Here is a 23,238-nt window from a genome sequence, read left to right on the forward strand (position 1 = left end):
TAGACTGTAGGTAGCAGCTGTTTGTCCTGGACTGCTGTGTTCTTTTTCCACCATGAATGTCGCCCCTTATCATGACCAAATGACTCAATTTTAGTTTCAGTCCACAGCACCTTATTCCAAAATGAAGCTGGCATATCCAAATGTGCTTTAGCGTACTTCAAACGACCCTCTTTGTGGCATGTTCACAAAAAAGGTTTCTTCTGCATTACTCTCCCATACAGCCTCTCCTTGTGCAAAGTGCAAAGCAGCAAAGTGATGTTGTAGGTCTTTGGAGCTGCTCTGTGGGTTGACCATGACTCTTCTCACCATCACGCGCCTCTAACCTATCTGAGATGTTTCTAGGCCTGCCACTTGGTGCCTTTACTAGAACTGTGCCTGTGGTCTTCCATGTTCCTCACTATGTTCCTCACAGTGGAAACTGACAGCTGAAATCTCTGAGATAGTTTTTTGTATCCTCGCCTAAACCATAACGGTGAACCACCTTTGTTTTCAGATCATGTGAGAGTTGTGAGGCTTCCATGTTGCCACTCTTCAGAGAAGACGCATAGAGGAGAAGAACTTGCAGTTGGCCACCATAACCCTTTCTCATAATTGGATTCACCTGTGAATGTAGGTCAAGGGTCAATGAGCTTACAAAACAAATTATGTGTTCCAATAATTAGTGCTATGGGTATTCAAATCAATAAAATGACAAGGTAGGCCAGTTATGCCTAATTTTGTTTAAATAACTACTACACACTTTCTGTAAAACCTATATATAAATTTCATTACACTTCTCAAATATCACAGGGTTCGATATATTTAACTGAAATTGCTGATCTGAACAACCAATGATTTATAGGAAAATCCTGAAAATTATCAGGGGTGCCCAAAACTTTTCATACTACCGTATATCAGATGAGCAGTTGTGCACAAGAATTGCTTATATATTTCTTTTTTGCAGGTTTCTTTTGTAATCAATAAAGTGTTGAACCTGTTAATTGATTGTTTGATTGATTTACTGATTGATTGATTAGCATCCTGAAACTTAAAAAAATCTTTAGCAATCTGAAGAATATACTGACACACACACACACACATACACACACACACACACACAAACAACCATCTGATTTCTGGCACATCATGTCTTGCCCTTTATCTGACTCTAATTGTTTGTGATTTCCTGTTGTGGTCTGACACTGACTGTCACTCAGGTTCTAATGTAAATGTACTGTTCTGTATATGCTAAGTAGTGACAATTCAGACCGAGATTTTGTTGTTTCAAACTGTCCCTAATTAACATGCTTTAAACATCAGTCTGAGTGTCACCTTGTAAGGTCAAATGCAGAGTGAAATGATAAAATGGTCACAAATCATTTTAGTTTTATTATGAAAGTTAACTTGACAAGAACCAAACTGTCACTACCTTGCATAGTTATTGGGTATTTGGACACCATTCATGAATATTGAGATTAATTAGAACAGGCATTGCTCTTGTTTGTGTGAATAAATTATCAAGAACTATTTATGAGATAGCAGCTAATTCTGCACATGATTTTAACATGCGCAAACCCCCCAGACTATCAAATGCGCACGCACACACACACACACACACACACACACACACACACCCCACACACACATACAGACACCCAAACACTTTTACACACACACACACGTACACACATCGCCGCGCACACACACACACACACACACACACACACACGCACACACACACACACACACACACACACACACACACACACACACACACAAGCCTGAAACAGCACATGTGTCAGAGACATGGCTGAAACCACACACGTCAGAGTCATGCCTGAAACGCCACACGGGTCAGAGTGAAGGATAAAACAGCACACGTATCAGATGCAATTGTCTGGTACATTTTTAATAAGTGGTTTAAATAGTTGTGATCAAAGGAAATGAGCTGATCAGGCCAGATCAAGACTACATCAATAAGACACAAAAGGGTGCACAAAGACTGACAGGAGTGCCAGCTGCCAGTATGAGGAAAAGACTGTTTACTACAAACCACTCGCAAACCTCAACAACAGAGAACTACAGGGTTACAATTCACCAGAAGTTTCAAGGCAGTTTCAGACAAGGCAGTTTCAGACTGGTATGGTAAGAAAAGTGTGAACCAGGAAAGGCACTTTTCCCAAAGCCCAAGGCTGCCTACACTATTGCAGTGATGAAGAGCTCCTGACGACAGCAGTAGCATAACATCACGACCCAACGTCATACCTCAGATCGCATCGAGGGTGCCATTTCTCCCAGGAAATAATGAAACTTCTAACTATAGAACTTAGGTATCACTATCAATGCTTACATTTCTGTTCTAATTACTTGTTAGTCCTATTTAAATGACAAAGTTAATGTAGTGTGCTCTGTCAACAGTGATAAGGTAACAGAGCAAAATGGACCCGTCTCCCTACTCGGGCCCTGGGTAGTCAGGTCCACTTTTCCACCCTCTACCACGCTACAACAACTACAACCTCTAACACTTTTTCAAAAGCCGGTTCTGGTAAACCTCGCGCCCCAGTTCTCAAGCCATTTGTGTCTCCCCCACCTATGAAATCAAAATTTTGTCCATGCTTTGTTCTTAATACTTGTTAGCTGCAGCACATCCTCGTAATACTACTCCTCTCCCAAAAGCAAATGGCCAACCAGCAAACCCTGAGATTAACAACAAAAAACAACAAAAAACAAGCCCTAAATACAGCATTAGTGTTGACAGTGGATTGAATGCAGCAGTGATGTAAACAAAAACGACTGAGAACAAAGTAAATGAAAGCAGACATGAGTTCCGCTGTGTTCTGCCTGACTGTGCCATGACGGGCCCTGGCGGAAGGATCGGAACTGCGCGGCGTCGAGGATGAAGCTTGTTCACCACTAAACCGTGTGGAGACTAAAGCGCCATGACCTGCACATACGGGCGCGCTCCCGTGTTAGGGAGGGACGTGTCACGCGGTTCTGCAGTGGTGACACTGTATGAAGTGAGAGGTGAGCCAGCCCAGACTACGTGACAGGACGGATGCTGAAGATTATAACAACCAAGCAAGAGGTGCCAGTGGTGTGAACGTGTTGAAGTGAGCACGTAGGGGTTCACTGTATCAAAGGTAACACAAGTCTAGCAGGATGAAGAACAGAAGACAGTCAATATGTACGTTTCACAGATGTAACACACCACTGTAACCAGAATTAAGAGGGCATGCATTTCTGCCATAAAAAAGCATTACCCTTGTAACTTTTATTATATGGCTTCTAGATCAAAATTATATCAGCCATATTATTTTAGCTATGCAGATACGAATAACCAGGTTATGTGTCCTGCATAAACTTCATGGATGTAACACCATATAATTTATGTATAATGCATTTACATGTCTGTTATAAAAACCTGAAATAAAACGCTCCGTGTTGACTGAAACGTATAGTCCTATGCTAATTCTTTTGATCAGTACAGAACTAAAAAAGGGGAATACCTCGGCTTTCGATTAAAATTCGTACCGCAACATTTTGTTCTATACTATAAATCAGCGATTTTCCTCATTGTTGACTAAAATGTGAAAACTTTGGTATCTTTTGGATCTACACAGAAAGTGTTTTGGCACGCGTTTGGCACCGGAGTCCTGAATCCGGCACCACACCGGTGAGCTCGGTTTCATTTCAGATGTGTTGGGAGCTCGGAGCCAAAACACTGAACCTGTTTTCACCGTCCACTCACACACAGAGCAGCTGGAGTCTGGACGCAGGTGTCCAGATGTGTTACTGCACACCTTCCCACCACGTTTCGGCCACTCTCACTCATGTCCCTGGATTGAATTGCTGAAAAATAGGTATATAGTAATTACATGGGGCAATAGGTGCCAAGTAATTATATTTCCCTTTCTCTGAAGAGCCGTTCGCGGTTTTTTTTATTTGTTGGCATTGGTTTAATGGGACGAGATGATGACGTAGAAGAGAAACATCCTCCGATGACGGTGTGGATAAATATGAGGGCTGTAATCACTCCGAGTCCAGCTGTCATCGGCATCATTACAGGCACCATGGCGTTGTCGGCGCTGACCCTGGTCTGCACTCTGGGTTTACTCGGACTCTCCTCCGCCTGCTACATCCAGAACTGCCCCAGAGGAGGGAAGCGCTCCTTCCTGGACGCGGTGCCCAGACAGGTACGGGTCTTTCTTATTTTTACTGTGTTTATTTGTGCTAAATATAAGTTTTGCTCGTTCTATAGTGTTAGACTTGTGATTTTGATATGAAGTGAACTGTCGACAAGCCTAAGCGATGTAGGGATCAAAACGTTTTCCTTCCTGTGCACCTCACGCGCTTTTACGCGCAGATATTTGACAGTAAGTTTACACATTTGGGAACATGTAGTTTGCAACACACCATTTCACGCTCAGAACAAAGAGGTGATGTGCACCTGCTGATGTGTGTGCAGTGTTTAGCGTGTGGCCCCGCGGATAAGGGCCAGTGCTTTGGCCCCGGGATCTGCTGCGGGGAGGGTATGGGATGCCTCGTGGGCTCCCCGGAGAGCGCGCGCTGCGTGGAGGAAGACTACCTGCCTTCACCGTGCGACTCCAGGGGGAAAGCGTGCGGGTCCGAGGAGGGTCGTTGTGCCGCGCCGGGGGTTTGCTGCCACTCGGGTAACATTTATCTTCGCGCTTGTTTGTGATAAAGAAAATATTGTGTGTGATTTTGTCACATTGGTAATACAGAGACACCCAGATGATATGGGCTGGCAGTTCTCGTCTTTTAACTCCAAATGAAAGCGACTTTATTTGAATGTGTGTGTGGTTAGACGGCTGTGTGCTGGACCCAGAGTGTGTGGAGGAGAATAAACAAGGAGACGACGAGGAGATGAACAGAAGCTTGATGGGAGCGTCGCGAGGAGAGCTGCTTCTGCGCATGCTCAGCAGGGCACGGAGTCCTTACTGACCGCCGTTCCTGGAGATCACTCACAACAGCCTACTCCACCCCGAACACACACACACACACACACACACACACACACACACACACACACACACACACACACACACACACACACTCTCGCATATTAGACGAACAAAGACGGCACGACCATCGAAAATCTTAATATCGAAGGTAGACTACAAGTAAATGTGTTTACATGTAAAACAAAGTGTCTTTTACGGGTGAAGAATGTTCTAGTTTTATTTAAATGTTCACTATATGCTGCAACGCACTGTGGTGCAGTATGTTGTGATCTGTGAAAGTGAAATTGCACTATACAAGCAACCAAGTATACTGCAAATAAAAATGCTCTGACACGGTTTGTGTGATAGTTCTGTTATTTATCACCTTCCATAACACAAAGAGAAATCAGAAAGGAGAAAAACTGCTATTTTGGAAAACGTGGAGCCTTTTGTCTGATCAAATTACTTCACATATTACTTTATATATTACTACTACTACTTTATGGCAAAACTTATGGCAAGTTTGCCATAAAGATAGAGAATTCCTCCATCAGTTTGATGGCTCTTTGCCCAAGCTCAACACCTGACATTTTAAATGAACAGGATGCATGTAACATCTTTATTAAAACTCATCACATGCAACAAACAAAACAGAGCAATCAATACATTGAATATTTTTCATCAATGTTTCCCAGTTTCATGAGCACAAATGTTTTGCATGAATAATTTCTGATCACAACCACTACACATCGAGATAACCTTCAACTCCCAACATGCATATTAAAAATACAGTTAACATGTACCTTTAAAGAATCTCATATCAAAATAACACTCAGCAAAACTTACATAAGGAACCAAATATCAACAGAGTTGATTTGCCTGTGCATGCCATCATAGACAGCAAAGGAACATTTGCACAGCAAGTAAAGTAGTGCGCATAAAATAAAACAAAAAAACAACTTCCCTTGAACTACAGAAGACACAAACAGGGTTTGTACAGGACTTGACTAACTATTTTCCACTCTAGAATTCTGATTCTGCCTGCTGGTTCATATTCATCCACAACACATTTATTTATTTAATGTTTTTTTACAAATGTGGGGGAAAGGGCAACGTTGGTCACTTTATGTTGGTCTATGATTCTACGGCTTGCTAACGTGTCTGAAATCACTGTCCAAGGTTGCGATGTCGTCTTCTTCAAACCTGGGCGCAGGAACAATGAGGGTTAAACTAATTCACCACAACCTTCAACTGGTCTGTGAAGAAGAGAAGGACCTTCATAAGACCTTTATGAATCTCTGAGAAGCTTTTCAAAGGATGATGTATTTGTAGTGAATGTGTAGTGAACATGGGTGGTAGTGCGCGTGGGTAGGTGGGCGGTGAGCGTGGGTAGGGGGTAGTGAGCGTGGGTAGTGAGCATGGGTAGGGGTATTAGTGCACGTGGGTAGGGGGCGTGGGTAGGGAGCGTAGGTAGTGAGCGTGGGTAGGGGGTAGTGGGCGTGGGCAGGGGGTAGTGAGCGTGGGTAGGTGGTAGTGCGCGTGGGCAGGGGGTAGTGAGCGTGGGTAGGTGGTAGTGCGCGTGGGCAGGGGGTAGTGAGCGTGGGTAGGTGGTAGTGTGCGTGGGCAGGGGGTAGTGAGCGTGGGTAGGTGGTAGTGTGCGTGGGCAGGGGGTAGTGTGCGTGGGCAGGGGGTAGTGTGCGTGGGCAGGGGGTAGTGAGTAGGACTGCCATGATTAGTTGACTAGTCACGATTATGTTGATTATTATCGGGGTAGTGCGCATGTTTTTTTTTTTTTGTTTTTTTTTTACTTTTTTCTCTCCAAACTGCTGAGTTCCGTAGTCAGGTTTCGAAACGCGTGCAGTGCAATATCTACAAGGCAGAACTTGCCTTCCACGGCAGCACAACCGCGATGCACGAGCACCTGAAAAGGTTGTGGCTGATTGTGACACTGATGAAGAGGGACCGTCATCTCTAGGGTTGCAGCGGTAACCGGTTTCACGGTATACCACGATATTAAAATGCACGGTTATCATACCGTGTGCGTTTGCTTATTACCGGTAAAAGGCAAGCTAGCGGAGAAACTGACCCGCGCATGCGCAACTCCGCTCCGGTTCAGCTACTCAGAACACAGCGGTGAGAATGGCAGAAAGTGCATCAGACTTAACAATTTTTTAACAAAAAAAAAAAAAAAAAAAAAAAAAAAAAAAGCTAAACTTAAATCAGCGGTGAAAATGACAATCGCGCGCTGGCGATTCGCGAGGTCGTGCAGCTCTCGAATTTTGTAACTTTGCGCGCGCCACGCCTCAGCGCAATGAACAAAGTCTGTAGGGTTCATACACCTTTATAAGGTGGAATTAAAGCACTTGTACGTCACTTTCAAGGTCCATTTCAATATTTCCCAGCACGTTAAACTTAATTAAGTTAAATATTTTTACATATACTATAAATGATTCGAAATAATTCGCTTTTTTATCACATTATTAAATGGTGGTTTATTTTCAAAACGCCCCATCTTAACGTCTTCACGTTCTCTCATGTTTCGTCCTGGAATTACAAGAGGATCGTATTTGTTAACGTGATACAAGAGAACTGTTCAGTTACACAGCTATTTGTTGTGAAACTAAGTAGTTACAATTTCAAGCATTTTCAAGTACTTTAGGTTTGCGCGAGGTGTGCGGACTCGTGCGCTATGGTCACTAGTGAAAGTATAAACCTAGCTTTTTAAGGTCCTTGCTTTCATTGGATGTGAAAGACGCCATTAATTTACATGCGTTCATTTTCTAATTCCGACGTGCCTGTTTTTCATGTTAAAACCGGACTCTGTGTGAAAGCCTTAAAATAGAAATCTCTATTGTGAGGATCATGTCAAAAATAAATCCTCTCTTTCTGCAGTATCTGGTTATATTCCAACTTGGCAGTAAAACTTGGCAGACGTTTACAACAGTTGTTGATCAGACACTGACCCAGGCTCAGTGTATCAGATATTAAATAATTTAAACTTAAATAATTGTACTGAAATCCATGATTTAGGTTTCTCTCATTTTTTTTAAGGAGACATTTTGTATACAATAGTTCCAGGTTTCTAAAATAAATAGTTCATTGAACAAAAAAAACTTGTTGTAATTTCTTTAAGGTTCAGTGTATCTTTTAATAATATATGTAACAAACTGTGATACCGTGGTGACCGCGGTATTTTCTGAGACGGTTATCATACCGTGAAAATCTCATACCGTTGCAACCCTAGTCATCTTGGTAATCTAAATTACTAGTTAGCTGCTAAAACTAGCGTAAACAGAGCGTTAACTTAATACTTACTCATCTTGTTGGCTGTAAAAGTTATTAGCGATGGCGATTTGTTTCATTAGCCTTAGCATGCATTCATGTGTTTTCTGTAACGTCAGTGAAACCAAAACTTTATTTTTGTGAATAATTCCTTAGTTTCAGGTACCTACCTAATTTGATTTAAATGTAGCCAAGTTTGATGCCAGAGACAAATGAAAGAAAGAACATAAAAATAAATAAATTCTTTATTAATGTATTTATTTTTGTGTTGTTTAAGCCAGTGCCTTATCCTTATTTTAATAATTGTTTGTTGCAACAAGCTGCATATTTCATTAAAGGTTTAATGAACTATGATCTTAATTGTTAATTAAGATCTTGATCTTAACTGTTTTTATTTTTAGCTGAAATCTAATAATGGTTATACAAAAAGCAGTTGCATTGTAGTGCGATAAGCTGTATGTTTTATATTAAATAAATGTATGAACCGATTAGTCGACTAATCATAAAAATTACTTGGTGATTAGTCAACTATTTAAAAAATCGTTTGTGGCAGCCCTAGTAGTGAGCGTTGGTAGATGGGCGGTGGTGCGCGTGGGTGGGAAATGGGGTGGCACGTGTGGGTAGAGGGTAGTGGGGTAGCGCGTGTGGGTGGGTAGGGGGGTAGCTCGCGTGGGTGGGTAGGGGGGTAGTGCGCGTGGGTAGGGGGCTAGGGGGGTAGTGCGCGTGGGTAAGGGGGTAGTGCGCGTGGGTAGGGGGGTAGTGCGTGTGGGTAGGGGGTAGCGCGTGTGGGTAGGGGGGTAGCGCGTGTGGGTAGGGGGGTAGCGCGTGTGGGTACCTCATGCTGCTGTTTGGAGAACATTCGACCCCAGAGTTGTACAAGCTGCCCTCCAGCCTGAGGCTCCAGCTCCTGCAAACCACCAAGACACCACGTCACGCTCTTACCCTCAAACCTGCCTAGGATGAGATGCCTAATAACAGACTAACACCATCGCTGCATGTTATATATATATATATATATATAACATGCAGCGATGGTGTTAGTCTGTTATTATATATATATATATGCGTGTTCTGACTGCACAGATGGGTTAAAAGCGGAGGACAAATTTCGATTGGGGTGTAAAAATCACAATTGACAAAATATGGCACATTTCATTTCATTTTTTTCACATTTCATATGGAATTATCAGGTTTAATCTAATCATACTGGAGTACTTAAACGAGTAATTGCATTAGCCCATTCAATTCAATATCACATAGTAGAAGAAATCTCATCAGGGTTCATACTTAATAAATTTGTGTCTTTAGCTGGTGTGACAAAAACACTCCCTGCAAATGTGAACAGATTCATCCAGTGAACCATTATAACCAACAATTCTGCCTCCCCTAATCCTATTAAATTCATATTACATTTGAACCAAGCTCCAAGTTCATAAACGATGACAAGGAAACGTTGCATTGAGCCATTTCTTGCAGGACAAAGCTTAACCCCGCAAGGCAGCCCGAAACCCACATCATAAAAAAAACCACAGAATGCACAGAGAGGGAAAACGGAGAGAGACTTTGTGTACCTAGCGGCCCTTCGAAGAAATTGGAGGCCCATTAATAGCTCGGCCCCTTTGTGAAAACACACCGGAAAGAAGCCGCAGCTCAAAGCAACATGGTGGCGGCAACAATGGACTTGAAGAGTGTCGCCCTTGTGCCCGCGTCTGGGGCCCACGTGCCTCCTCGACGGCATCTGAGCGCGGAGGCCACCGGACGACCTCACGGCCAGCTGGGGCTTAAAGATCCTGCCTCTGCCGTCGAAACGTATGTGAATGGTTTATTAGTTACCCGCAGTGGCACATGGGCACACACGCAGGCACTCTGACAGGACGGCTGTATTCTAATGCCCCCGTACAACGCTGCTGTATCACAACACCTCACGGGGGAAACCAATGGCGGCCGTCCACATCTGCGGACGTTTGAGCTCTACCTTGTGCGTGGCATGAATTTAGCTCCTCGTGACGCATGAAAATTAGGTACCTAGGTAAGCCTAGACTTCCTGGACCGCACAGCAAGTGTGAACAGCTTGGATCAAGGACTGCTGTAGATATTTAAAGAAACGTGATCAAAATTATAGTAAGAAACGGAAGAAAAGGAACACAGATTCTGGGCGATATCAAACTTTATACAGTATCATTTAGAGCAGGGGTCTCCAACCTTTTTGGAACTGGGAGCTACTTCTTGGATACCAGTTATTGCGGAGGGCTACCAGATGTTGAGCGGGGGGAGGGGGGGGTGGTTGGCGGCGAACGAAAGTTGCGTGTGCGAGTGTCAATTGCTAAGCGGGAAGACCGCTAGCAATCGCGGACAATCTATAATAGTAGCAAAAACATAAACGATGCAGCGCTTTGTGAGCTATTTTTAAAACTAGCCCGCGGGCGACTCATGACGTGGGTGACCCCTGGTTTATTCAATATTGACGGCACCCTAACTTTTTGATTGACAGTTAATTGAGCAATAGAACACGAGAGGGAGTGTGTTATCATGAATATATGTACATGCCGTTACTTGACAACGCGTCCGCGGAGTGATACAGAGAACGAGAATACCGTGCTGTTATCACACATATCTGCAGGGTTAGAACACTTCTCAACCAGTCAGATTGTGAACTAACTGTTGTATAATTGGCGAATAATCATTTAGTATTAGAAGGGGAGGGACAACTGTGAATTTTGATTGGACATAAATTTAAGTAGATTTCTCGATGGGACCAATTAGGTTTACAAATTTATATGTAATTCATTGGCCCTTTGGCGAGCTACTCGGAAAGGGGTGGCGAGCTACTGGTAGCTCGCGAGCGATGTGTTGGAGACCCCTGATTTAGAGCATGAGTGCAGATCTATAGGGGCTTATTTCAGCATCCGTCTTCATTTGTAAGCTGCTGAAAGAGCACAATATAACTGACCCTAGATCAGCATATATCACTCGGTGTCTATCTATCCTGGTCATGCCCGAGCCCACCTGTCCATCTCGGCTGATCTGAACCCTCTTGTTGTCATTCCAGGGGTTGAGGACTTGGTGGGTGACTTGGAAAGGGAGACTGTCTCTCCGGATCCACTCCACACCGAACACCCCTCCCAGTCCGGTGGAACCCCAGTCCGGACACTGCTCCGGGCTGATCTCGGAGCTCATCCTGGCATAGCCCTGAATGAGGAGAGACAATGACTCACCCAAATTTGCATACGTGCTGTTGCAGATAATAATAAACAACCCACCAGAACTCTCGAGCCCACCTGGAAGTGTCCGGAGCCCTGCACGGAGAAGATGAGGAAGACGGCAGCGCTCTCCCGGAAGGCCCGGTTCAGTTTGGGCTCGTTGCTGGGTGTGGTGGACCAGATGCCCCTCTGCTGAGACATCTCAATGTTCCTCAGATTACTGCTCTTCATGATGAAGTAGCGCACAGGACCAGCAGGACGAGGCAACAGTGACTTGGAAATCTGGAGAACAACAAATATTGCGGGATTATAATCTGGGACAGCAGAATATATAATTACACAAAAAATGAACACAAGATTCCAGAGAAACAGAATGTGTACAACTGAGGTCCTGGATTATCTGTGCAACTAAAGTGATTGTGAATTAGCAGGAGAAGCTAGTTAATTTATGAAGAACATAATAAATGACGAGGAACGGGGGACTATGATGTAATCCTTCTGAATTCAGAAGACCAACACAACGAATACAAAAACAGAGAATATAATCTCAGTAAGCCAAACTGAAGTTAGAATCCATATTGGTGTGGTCGGAGAACAAGGTGAGGCCCACCCCAGCTGAAAGAGAGGCGAAAACAGAAGACCCTCTGCCCGAGGACGTGGACGTAGGACTGGCGGAGGGACTGCTCAGACCGAGGCCGTCCATCTTCCCAGAGACACGGTCCTCTGCAGAGCGCTTGGAGTGGAGCCCACTCTTGTCCCTGTGACTCTTGGGCTGAGAGGGGACAGACGACTGTCCTGCAGTCCTGAGGAAACAGACATCGTCTTAAAAGAGGCTTTAAAGAGACTGAACGTCCTTAAATAGAGTCTGTCGAAGCGGCGGTGAGGTTACCATGGAGACACGTGCCTGTCTGTGGCGGCGGCCTCCTGGGCCGGCTCGGCGTCCCCGGCGTTTCGGCGGCTGCCGGAGTTCCGCCAGGACGAGGCCTGCAGGGGCTCGCCGGGAATCATGGGTTTGGGTCTCTGGCCGATGCCCGTGGGCTGCTGCAGACTGGCGGCCTGATCCTCGGCAGACAGCACGGAGACCAGCGCACGCAGCGTGGCCTCGTCCAGCTGGGAACACGGCCTGGAGGGGAAACGTATGCGCCGCAGGAACAGTGTCTGCCATCGCTGCCTGAACTGGAAGACCTGCTCCGCCATCTTAGAGGGAGGGGGGGGGCACATACAAACAAGTATCACGGAGATGATTGAACGTGTGCTGTATGAGCATACCAAGTGCTCATAATGAGAACATAATGAAGTGTTGTAGAGGGAAAATAAAGCAATGAAGCCTCCTAGAGCCCAAGCGTGCTGTGGGTCAACGGTGCAGTTCAGCAGGGACGAACGGGAAAGAGAATAAGAGCGAAGAGAGAGAGAGAGAGAGAGAGAGAGAGAGAGAGAGAGAGAGAGAGAGAGAGAGAGAGAGAGAGAGAGAGAGAGAATGTGTGTCTCGGAGTGTGTTCACCTCTTGATTCAGTTTGAAGTTGATCCATTCATCAATGTTCACCTGGGCCAGGTGAACTGTGGAGGGATCCTCATTTTCACTGTCACTTCCCTCATTCATAGCATAGTTTGCTATTGGCAACACACACACACACACACACACACACACACACACACACACACACACAGAGGCTGTATTTTGTATAATCTTCAGTATAGTATCCTTATTATAATCATTCTGTAACAGATGGTTAAAACAGGGAACCAGAGCTGTGTGATTGCCAGTCTGAGGGGGCGGGGCTACCTCTGGGCATGGTGGGCTCCTGCAGGGCGGTACTGGGCAGCTTGGCACAGCCCCCGAACACAGCCACGGTGAGGGGAGTGACCACCGTGCAGCACCGCACGCTGGCTATCCTGTGCGCCCGGGTCATCTCGTCATACAACAGCCAATCAGTGGGCAGGGACTGGACCGCTGTCGCCTGGGCATTGGCTGGAGGGATCTGGGGAGGGAATGGAACAAATTGGAAAGGGGTAGCGGAACACACACACACACACGCACACACACACACACACACAAACACTGTGTGCTGTAGGCCCACTGACCTTCTTGTACTGGGGCTGGCTGAGGACGGAGGTGTGGTGGAGGCGGACCTTCCTCTCCTTGGCCCCGCCCAGCGTCTGCCGCTGCCGGTCCAGGTGCACCAGGCTGGGGTACATTCCCGCCACCAGGGCCGCCTTCACCACCGCCCAGTTCTCCGAGTTCAGGTTGACGTCACGGATGTCGCCGCCCCCCCGGGCCCGCACGAAGCCTGGGAAAGTGCACGTGGGGGTCAGCGTGATGAAAGTGTTTCTGATTGGTGGATTGTTGGTTGTGCCGTTTGGTCTGTGTTGAGTGCTGGAGAGCCGTGGCGGTACCTAGAGCTCGGAGCTGGCCCAGCAGCTGCGTACGCATGCCTATGATCATCTCCATGGTGGCCTGGGACAGGAAGTTCTTCTCACAGAAGGACCTCTCCCAGCCATCGTTGCGGGCTTTCTGCCACGCCTGACATGACATCATCACACGTCAGGGTCAACTTGGAGGTCAAAAGCCAGACATGACAGACAGAAAGCAAACATCCACTGTATGGATGAGGCTTATGCAGACTTGCTGTTTTATGGACACAGATTAAGTCCTAACACAGATTAAGTCCTGGCAGAAACCGTAATACTACTCCTGACTACTGAAAATCACCCTTAATTAAGGTACAAGGTACTAATTTCATACAGTTTATTGCTTGACGACCGTTACTCCCGTCTGAGGACACCCACAGCTACCATCCACCAGATGGCGCCACAGCTCTGCTCCAACGACTCCCACTCAAAACACCCCCAACGTTGTGCCCCCCGTGCGGCTACCTGAAAGGCGCGGAGGAGGGCCATGTGGTCGCTGAAGGTGTTGGCGGAGAAACGTCTCCTGCACTGCATGGCGGCCCGTTTCTGGGAGGCCTGGGAGGGCAGCACGAACGGGTCCCTGTAGGCCAGCGTGCAGGCGATGGTGAGGATGGGGTCCAAGCACTTCAGCACCACCGCGCACAGGACCATCTTGCCCAGGTGCGGCTCCACGGGCATGTCGGCCAGGTGGTAGCCCATCTCCGTCAGGTCCTCCCACGGGTCCATGGCGTCTATGGACTGGATGGGAGCAAACGTGTCTTTACAGCTAGTAGGCTCACACTTTTTTTGGGACAATATTGTACTGTAACATAAGTAACATAACCTTTTACCAAAAATATTAATAAACATTTGACATCTACCGTACTGTCCTGAGGGGACTGTGTCCACCCTTTTAAAGTCAATACAGCTTTTAAATCCAATCCAGGTTTGAAGACCTTATGAATTCTAAGACTTGGGATGTTAGAATTATGGCAGGAACAAAGTTAAATCCAGTTATTTTGGACCGACAAATGAATCACATTTTCCCTTCAGCCCAAAACAGACCTGAACCCGGTTATCCTGCAGATTGCACTGGTGTTAGCAAGATGGAGCAGAGACAAATGCGGACTGTTCTAGAAGCTCCTTGGCAGTAACTGATTTTGTAACAAAGTGCGGTATGTTCTGATGTGAGTGAGGTCAAAGGTGACACCTTAAGCATCTGCACAGCGTTCTTCACTGTGACCAGGTGGGGAGGTTCTGGGGCTTTGGCCAGGAACTCTGCAATGGAGCTGCTAACAGGGGCCAGGAGCTTAGTGTGGAGACACAGTTCCTGTCAGAGGGAGAAACAGGGAGAAACAGGGGGGGAGGGAGGGAGGGAGAGAGAGAGAGAGAGGGGCAGGAAAATGAGGGGTGAAAAAGAGCGAGAGAATGTAACACCCATGTGCTGGAGCTGAGCGCGGGCGTGCTGTAGGCGCGTGGTCATGATGGGTGTGGCCATGGTGGGCGTGGCCATACCTGTAGGGGCATTCTCAGCAGCTGAGGGACCTGGTGCTCCAGCATGTTGTGGAAGCGTAGCCTGCTGAAGAGGTGGAAACACACCCCCGGCCTGCACCGTCCCGCCCTGCCACACCAACACAGCACTCAACTACACCGGGGCCTCGTTACTGCCGCCTACCCACAACCGTACCGAGGTGGTACCGTACAACACCGCACAAAAACGTAGCCCTAAATAAAACATTATTGTGCGACAGCATGACCGGTGTCGTACCTGCCCTTACGCTGCAGGGCGCTTGCTTTTGATATCCAAACCATCTTCAGCATGGTCACGTGGTTCAGGGCATCGAACGCTTTCTGTCACAAAAGAATTAAAGAGAATTCTCAAGGAATGTCATATACAACATGGCAAATTTGGAAAACAACATTGGAGGAAAAAAAAATCACCTCTTTAACTTTTCCAGAGTCGATGACAAAGACAACATCGTTGATGGTGATGCTCGTCTCTGCGATGTTGGTTGAGAGGATCTTGAAGACAGCGGAAATCACAGAGTTCGGATACAATCGGCAAGCAGACAGACAAAAACAAAAAACTACAACAATCTGCCATCGGACAATGCTCAAATCTGCACTCACAATTTTGCGAACCCCATTTGAAGTCGGTTTCAAAACCTTCCTCTGATCCGAGGTCTGCATGTTGGAGTGCAGTGTGAACACTTGGTACCTGAGTGGGCACGAACAAAACAGAACTTCAACCCCAATAATGGCCAAAGTTTTCATTTGTCATATTTCATGTTTCATCTTTGCAATTCATCTTGCTGCTAACAGCCACATAGTTCAACCGGCCTGTGCTGATGCTCTACGAATCTCTTATCTTCATAAACTATACGGTCCCGCAGTCCAACAATCTCATCATAGCCGGGTAAAAATATCAGAATTGCACCTAAGGACACAGAAAAGAAACCAAAGATGAGATGAGATTTTTAAGAGCACTGCAGCACTGGGTGCACAGACTTAACACTAGGAATGACTCAATAGTGGGAATGCCTAATACATTGTGTTAACTATTATCACTTGCATAACCATCTCACATGAAGGGTTCACCGTGTGCGTGGACATAATGCAACGCAAAATAAAATCACAATCTGTAATTGTACAAATGCGACAAGGTTCTTCTGTTCCAACACTGCAGCCCAACATGTTTTATGCAAGTTCTGGCCACATCCAACCTCCAGCTTCTGTAGACATTTATCTGTTAATAACGGGGAAATACAACGATGTTCAACTTTAACCCTTTAGACTCCAAGGCTTCGGGAGCCGACTCTTTGCTCACTCTTGCAACTACACACCTTTCATATTTCAGTGTACCTACTCAACAATGCACAACAGTAACTGAGTAATATGCTTCAAGGTTACCATCTAAATACTAAATCTGGGGGACAAACGAAAGCGTAGTCTCGGTTCTGTTCTCAGGTCCCGGGTCTCACCGTCCTCCGAGCTCTGGCAGATCCTGTAGAGCAGGTGCATGATGAGGTCCAGGTCCACCTTCTCGTCGTCGAAGCTGTGGTGGTAGGCCTTCAGCAGCTCCTGCTCCTCGGCGCTCAGCTCACCGCCGCTGGCCTGCACCAGCCGCGTCTCGTCCAGCTGCCCCGCCTCCAGGGAGGAGCTACAGGGACACAGCGCAGCTGGAGTGCACCTATCAGCAACTACGTGTTTTACATACAAGACAGGAATAGCTTCACGGCGCCGAGGGGGCGCGCTAACTACACCGTGATTCGTTGATCTTACATGTGCGACTCCAGGAGGTCTGCTGCTTCTGTCTGCTTGAAGTGTCTGGCCCAGTCAAGTGCGGTCCTGAAAAAGAGTGACCACGGAAGAAGGCGACTACTTAGGGAGCACACTATGTTGTTAGACCGCTTAGAAAAAGGAAGGGAGCACTTAAATCGCACGTCACATCTCGGTGAACGAAAGATTCAGAATGAAAATCTTGACTTGACTGAAAACGACGATCAGTGGAAACCAAAATCATCAACCAACTCATCGGCTGGATTCAAAATCACACTGAACATCAAAGTGAAACATTCAAGTCATTTAAGGGGAGTGTGGCTCAGTAACTGGTGGAGCCAATCAAATCACAACAGCAACAGTAAAGCGAAAGCTGGCTGCTGATTGGCCCGTGTGCTCACCAGCCGTTGGAGGCCTTCACGTGCACGCTCGCCCCCATGCTGAGGAGCTGCTCCATCTGGTCGGTGAAACCCCTCGCCGCGGCCACCATCAGCGCCGTGGCACTCGTCTCCCTGTGTCTGTAGTCGACTGAGACCAGCAGAGACACACACCTGCTGTGACGTATGCTAGACAGACCACACCGAGGAGAGCTAACCGACTGGGGTGTGTGTGTGTGTGTGTGTGTGTGTGTGTGTGTGGGGGGGGGGGGGGGTGTAAGCTCGTACTGCTGATGTTCTCGTTGAGGATGAGGTTGAAGAGCTGAACGAACGCGTCGTCGTCCTCCTCCAGGAAGATGCTGGAGATGCAGGAGTCCATCTCCTTCATCAGCCACGGCTCCAGTGCCGTCACGTCCTTCTCACTCTACACACACCACGCAATAATGCAGCCCGGGCCACCGCCATATCGCCACAAACCACCTTACACTTACAGACTTGCACTCTAATCCTAATCTATCATTCCGCCTAATCTAGATTTACACCTAATTGCAATCAGTCGTTCGCCATTCTCCAATACCTCATGCATGACACAGAAAAAAAAACCTCATTCGTGGCTGTTATCAAGATCAGAAGTGCTCAGCTCTGGTCTCGGACTTTGACCAGTCTGCAGTGTTCTGTTCCAACCTCCAACCCTGATCTAACACACCCAATGCAGTTAGTCAAGGCTTTCCAGAGCTTCTGAAAGTTAGATCCAGAAACAAACCCTGTAGGGTGGTGGACGTCTAGACTTTGGCACCTATAGTTTAGATCTTTACCACATGGTGACCAGAGCAGAGCTTTGCTCAGAGTTCGTGGACTGATGTTTGTAGATGCAGCGTGACTTATGGTAGATGTTGCATTACCAGCTGGCTGAAGACACTGTCCCCTCCATCGTCCAACAGGTCGTTGTCCTGCTGGATGCAGACGGGAGGTCTGTCCCGCTGACACTTGGGCCGAGACGACCCCTCTTTCACCTCACACCACTCTGTCAGAGACGTCTGCTGCCTCTCCTCTGTGAGGACAGATACACACACACACACGACAAAAAAGCCAGGAAAAAAAAAACACCATTTATTGAGAAAATTCAATTAAACGATGTCGATGCTAACATGTCACACAACATGCTGTGTAGCGTTAATGGGAGCAGGGAACATCAACCCAGAACCACAAGAGAGTTCATATCCAGAGAAAGTCCGACTACACACACCTATCTGCTTCTCCTTATTGTACTTGTTCATATCTTTGTTGGTGTAGCCTGTGGTCCGCAAGATGTCCTCCAGATAAAGCTGTTTGACCTCATGCGGCTGCCCTTTGACTTAAAAGAAAGATGCATTTCAGTAGATTTCCTCAAACAGCATTACACCTGAATTTGTGACCCTGTCCAAAAGAAGTCTTACTCAGTGAGGAAGTCGAATGGAAATCTTTGCCATTAATCAGTTTATCAGCTTTGTAAAGTGGTATTTACTGGTGAAGACTTATAACGCTGCATACAGATGGGCGATAACAAAAAGGTGATTTCTGGTCCACCCTGGTCACGTACTGTAGATGACGGGGCAGTCGCCGAAGTATCTGATGAAGAGGTTGACGTCTAGGGCGGCGCTGGACAGGATGAGCTTCAGGGAGGGCATTTTCGGCAGCATGTCCCGCAGTTTGATCAGCAGGAAATCCGTCAGGCCGTCCCGCTCGTGGACCTCGTCCTGGAACAGCGGGAAGTTTGTTTTCTTTCCCCATTTGTTTTGTTTGTGAGGGCAAAGCAGTAACTTCACATGGCATTTTGACTTTGGCACTAGGCAACTCAGATATTTGACGGTATATCAGTACGTGTGCTTCTGGGTAATTAAAACGCGTGACACTTTGGTGTTGCTAGCTACGGGAGATACAGGAGACAAGACCTTGCATGTTGTGACATTATGTATGTATTGTGTTGTTACACAAAAAATCTATCTATCAATGATTGCAAGACTGTGGGTGCATACCATTCAACAAATGCTAGAAAAGTGCGTGAGTGGCAGGAAAATCCATTCAAATGTCATCAAAAGTCAAATTACTATAGTCTTCCAATTCCTTCATTCTACTTTAGCTAATAATATAGTTCAACATTAATTACGAGGTGTGCATTACCACAATGACGTGCGTGACGGTGGAGAGGGTGGCATCTCCAGCCATCAGGGTTCTCAGGAGCACACCGCTGGTACAGAAGGTCAGCAACGTTTTGGGAGAAACTCTAGAGAAGGGAACAGAAGATCATCACTGACAAAGGACATGCACAGGGGGTCCTCGGCTTACGACGTTGAGCCGTTCCTACATCGCATCGTAAACCGATTTTCAGTGTAGGTCCGAACATATGTACATACTGTATGTAAATGACATACTGTAAGCACTTGTCCTATTCTAACACCTATCCTAACACAGTAATTATCAACCATGTAACTGCGTAACCGTGCATTCTTCCACCGCGCACACCAAACACGAAGTTCGCGTAAATTGTTTGTCTCTGGAGCAGCAGTTGATCACATGATAACATGTTAAGATCTTCCCTGTAGCTAATCTCCAGCCCACCTGATCACATGATAACATGTTAAGATCTTCCCTGTAGCTAATCTCCAGCACACCTGCTCTCCAGGCGGATCTGGTAGCCGATGGTCTGCCCGACGGTCTCGCCTCTCTCTGCCGCCACACGATCGGCCACGGCGATGGCCGCCAGCCTCCTGGGCTGTGTGCAGAAGATCCTGCAGGGGATTCCCTTACTGCTGCTGTCGTCCAGCAGGAACTGTGGGATCTGGGAGACACAACACAGGGGTTGTGAGAGGAAGCATGTTCCTCTATAGTGCTGTTTGCTTAAGATGTGGCCATCAATAAATAATATGGAACACATTTTAACCACTGCTTGTGCTTTTCTACTGGAGGTTATGTTTATGGATGTACCAACACTATCTTGGGCCTAAAGAATCACAATAATGAGCACCGTGTTGTTACTGTGGTAATATTATAAACAAGGCAAATTTTAAAAGAAGGCTTAATCTGTTAGAGAGATTTAAATAATTGGTTGTAATTATCAGTTCAATGTTGGAATTTTGGCCCTTAATGGCAAATATACCAGCGGCAGATGTATTATGCACCTCCAACATGAAATGCTTCACCCAAAAACACCCATTTGTCCAGTAGTAGAGGCAGATGACAATTAATGAGTAACTGTTAGTACTACCAGAACAGCAATGATAACTCAGTCTTACCAATTTTGTCATTAATACTGTTGACTATTTTGAAGCACATGAATACTGAAGCAGGGCCAACCACAGCGCCTGCTCTGGGCTCAGACTGCAGCCTCACCTGTGTTGTCTTGCCTGAACCCGTCTCACCCACGATCAGCACCACCTGGTTCTCCTTGATGGTCGCCACTATCTCCTCCTGGCGCTCGAAGACCGGAAGGACCCGTCGAAAGCAGTCAAGATCGGACGGGCCTCTCCTTTGGGGCACCTGGGGTATGCCGTTATTCAGCCTCCCGCTGGTTCTGTTCTTATCTCGACTGCTATCTGAAGAACAGGGTACCACCAAACCAACCATACAAAAAACATCACTAGGATTGCTTACACCTTGCTATATAGATAAATACTATTATTATTATTATTATTATAAATAGAACCTTATGGACTGCAAAAGGTTGTATACCTACATCCCATTGCATCACACCTCGGTGAAAACATGATAAAGACAGAAATACCTCCAGCCTGCAGGGAAACAGACACGCTTCTCTTCATGCGTGGGAGGAGGTCACTGCGCTCTTTATTAGTGATGGGGAACATCTGTAGCAGGCTTCGCACCACGTGCTTGGAATTGTGGGTGAGGTCAAAGGTCATAATGGACTGAGCCTTGTCCGAGCCATCCTTCTTCCAAATAGTAAGGAAGCGTTGTGATCCCTTTCTACAAAGGCACAAGCACACGTGTCTGGTGTTTAATCGTGCACAGATGTTGGTGTACATGGTTACTTTCTCTTTCTATGAAATGCAACTCACTCACCCTCTGCTTTTTGAAATGTAACCTAAGGACTGGGCAACGCGATGTACAAAAGCTCTCTCTGAGCTCGTGAATGAAGAAGGAAACTCCATCTCTGTAAAACAAAACGATAAATCTTCACACTTTCCCGGCAGCGATCAACAGGAACACTAGTAAAGAGTGAGATTTCTGTCTTATTAACATCTTACGCTTGAACGCACCTTTCTCATCACTGTGATGAAACCTCTCCAGTGCTATGTTCACAGCAATCTTAACTTCTTCATCAATCCTGATGTCTTTAAACCCTTTTGCTTTCAGAGAATGAGGCTTCTTGGCCGATGTCATGTATGCTTTCTGGGAGGTGGCGTTTGGTTGGAACATGATGGCTTATCATGGAGAACAGAAAGAGATTTGATGTGAGCAACCTGAAATCTCAGGCTGTACAATAGAAAGTCCTGGGTCAGAAGATCCCATCATGCCAAATCACTGGAATTTAATATCCCATGTCAAAGAAACATTAAAATAACATACAACAATTCCCTACGAGTTCTAATGTAAGAAACACCACTGGATGTAGTTCATTAGTTATTTAGCTTCCATATAACTGAGGTTCACGTCTCCTAGAAGACAGTGACCGAGGGAGGTTATCTTAATTTCATACATTACGTTTCCCTTACTAAACCTGAACCGTATTTTTGTCTTTTAATTAATTTACCTAAACTGACATCACCCGTCAAGACAAAATGAACATTTAAACAGGTATTTTGAGAAAGTATTTGAGGTAGTTATGAAGCTATGTGGCTAGCCAGCTACATTAACGACCACAACATCACTGTAGTTAGTTGGTGTTGGTGGACACGCAGCTCCAGTTCACACAGCCCTCAGTGTTAGCCTAGCTGCTGTACCCAGCTAGCTCTGGAGCCCGCTAACCCGTTTATCCAGCTAGCTAGCCAAGAAGTTTGGTAACAGGACCGAACTCGTATTTTTAATTTAATTGGCAGGCAAATGTGTCGAGTTAAAACATCATTACATCGTTTACATCTGTAAAGACCCAGAAATGCGCAGGTAGGTCGGCGCCTCGGGGAGTTTCTGGTGGATGTTCAGCTGGATATCTGGATATTTGTTTAAACGAGCTAACGCTAGTAGTCCACCGCAAGCTTTTATTTTGTTCCCTGTTTAAAAAAAATAAAAAGCCATACTTTATTTTACACTGAGACAGTTATCACAAGATTGAGAGCAAGACTCCGCGACGGTGGGTAACTAAAGCTAGTTCGTTACTTACTGTCTGTTGTGGATCTTAAGTGGACAGATAGTGTCCAACACTCCCGAGTTTAACACCTAAACTCCAAATTAAAAGTCTCTCGCCTCTCTGTGGACAACCAATCAAGACCAGAGACGTCGCAGCATGTCACCAAGGAACACAGCCAATCACCTGTCAGCAAGGAAACTACAGATGTAGTACAGAACACACACATGAGTAGTACAACATATATTGGTATATTCACTGTCTGCACTTCATCGTCTGCACTGCATTGTCTTACACTCCAGTCGGTAATAATCTTAGATCCTTAAAGCAGTGAGGTAGAATAGATCTTATAGGCAGAGGAAGATAACGGAATATAATTCTGAAGATGAGAAGTCTGATTAGTCCTCTTCTCTCATGTATGAGTGACACATGAGCCTGTGCATCAAGGTCAGTGCAGGAGATTCATCTGCACAAAATGCACACTGGTCATCATG

The 23,238-nt window shown here is 46.1% G+C and overlaps 2 protein-coding genes across 5 annotated transcripts; one reads left to right on the forward strand and one right to left on the reverse strand.

Annotated features, from left to right (window-relative positions):
• Positions 1-4,018: 4,018 nt before the first annotated feature.
• LOC143518718 (vasotocin-neurophysin VT 2-like) lies at positions 4,019-5,297 on the forward strand. The gene is made up of 3 exons (XM_077011433.1): positions 4,019-4,172; positions 4,445-4,649; positions 4,805-5,297. The coding sequence occupies exons 1-3, from the start codon at positions 4,050-4,052 to the stop codon at positions 4,939-4,941; spliced, it is 465 nt and encodes a 154-aa protein (XP_076867548.1). The 5' UTR covers positions 4,019-4,049; the 3' UTR covers positions 4,942-5,297.
• Positions 5,298-5,311: 14 nt separating this feature from the next.
• On the reverse strand, positions 5,312-22,934 carry ythdc2 (YTH domain containing 2). 4 transcript variants are annotated; one of them, XM_077011430.1, is made up of 32 exons: positions 22,781-22,892; positions 22,529-22,670; positions 21,720-21,884; positions 21,523-21,613; positions 21,227-21,426; positions 20,836-21,038; positions 20,118-20,284; positions 19,627-19,729; positions 19,046-19,202; positions 18,713-18,820; positions 18,369-18,517; positions 17,755-17,890; positions 17,491-17,617; positions 17,093-17,158; positions 16,792-16,970; positions 16,151-16,247; positions 15,941-16,028; positions 15,752-15,832; positions 15,579-15,661; positions 15,326-15,431; positions 15,021-15,140; positions 14,297-14,569; positions 13,817-13,943; positions 13,505-13,710; positions 13,206-13,401; positions 12,924-13,033; positions 12,312-12,619; positions 12,033-12,225; positions 11,501-11,704; positions 11,229-11,411; positions 9,058-9,129; positions 5,313-6,196 (listed from the first exon to the last, which is right to left on the reverse strand). In XM_077011430.1, exons 3-32 carry the CDS (start codon positions 21,877-21,879, stop codon positions 6,188-6,190), a joined length of 4,302 nt encoding a protein of 1,433 aa, XP_076867545.1. In that variant the 5' UTR covers positions 21,880-21,884; positions 22,529-22,670; positions 22,781-22,892; the 3' UTR covers positions 5,313-6,187. The 4 variants fall into 4 exon arrangements, with proteins under 4 accessions (XP_076867546.1, XP_076867545.1, XP_076867544.1 ...); XM_077011431.1 differs by lacking the exon at positions 22,529-22,670 and having other exon boundaries at positions 5,312-6,143; positions 22,781-22,930; XM_077011429.1 differs by lacking the exon at positions 22,529-22,670 and having other exon boundaries at positions 22,781-22,934.
• Positions 22,935-23,238: the final 304 nt, after the last annotated feature.

Source organism: Brachyhypopomus gauderio, chromosome 7, assembly GCF_052324685.1.
Source record: "Brachyhypopomus gauderio isolate BG-103 chromosome 7, BGAUD_0.2, whole genome shotgun sequence".
In the NCBI taxonomy this organism is placed as follows: domain Eukaryota; kingdom Metazoa; phylum Chordata; class Actinopteri; order Gymnotiformes; family Hypopomidae; genus Brachyhypopomus; species Brachyhypopomus gauderio.

Excerpts from the sequence above, each read along its gene's own strand:
- LOC143518718 (XM_077011433.1), top strand. The coding sequence starts at position 4,050 with ATGGCGTTGTCGGCGCTGACCCTGGTCTGCACTCTGGGTTTACTCGGA. Across the intron at positions 4,173-4,444 it reads TGGACGCGGTGCCCAGACAG|TGTTTAGCGTGTGGCCCCGC; the intron begins GTACGGGTCTTT and ends ATGTGTGTGCAG. Across the intron at positions 4,650-4,804 it reads GGGGGTTTGCTGCCACTCGG|ACGGCTGTGTGCTGGACCCA; the intron begins GTAACATTTATC and ends GTGTGTGGTTAG.
- ythdc2 (XM_077011429.1), bottom strand. The coding sequence starts at position 21,879 with ATGTTCCAACCAAACGCCACCTCCCAGAAAGCATACATGACATCGGCC. Across the intron at positions 17,618-17,754 it reads CCTCAACGAGAACATCAGCA|TCGACTACAGACACAGGGAG; the intron begins GTACGAGCTTAC and ends TGCTGGTCTCAG. Across the intron at positions 16,248-16,791 it reads CTGCCAGAGCTCGGAGGACG|GTGCAATTCTGATATTTTTA; the intron begins GTGAGACCCGGG and ends CTGTGTCCTTAG.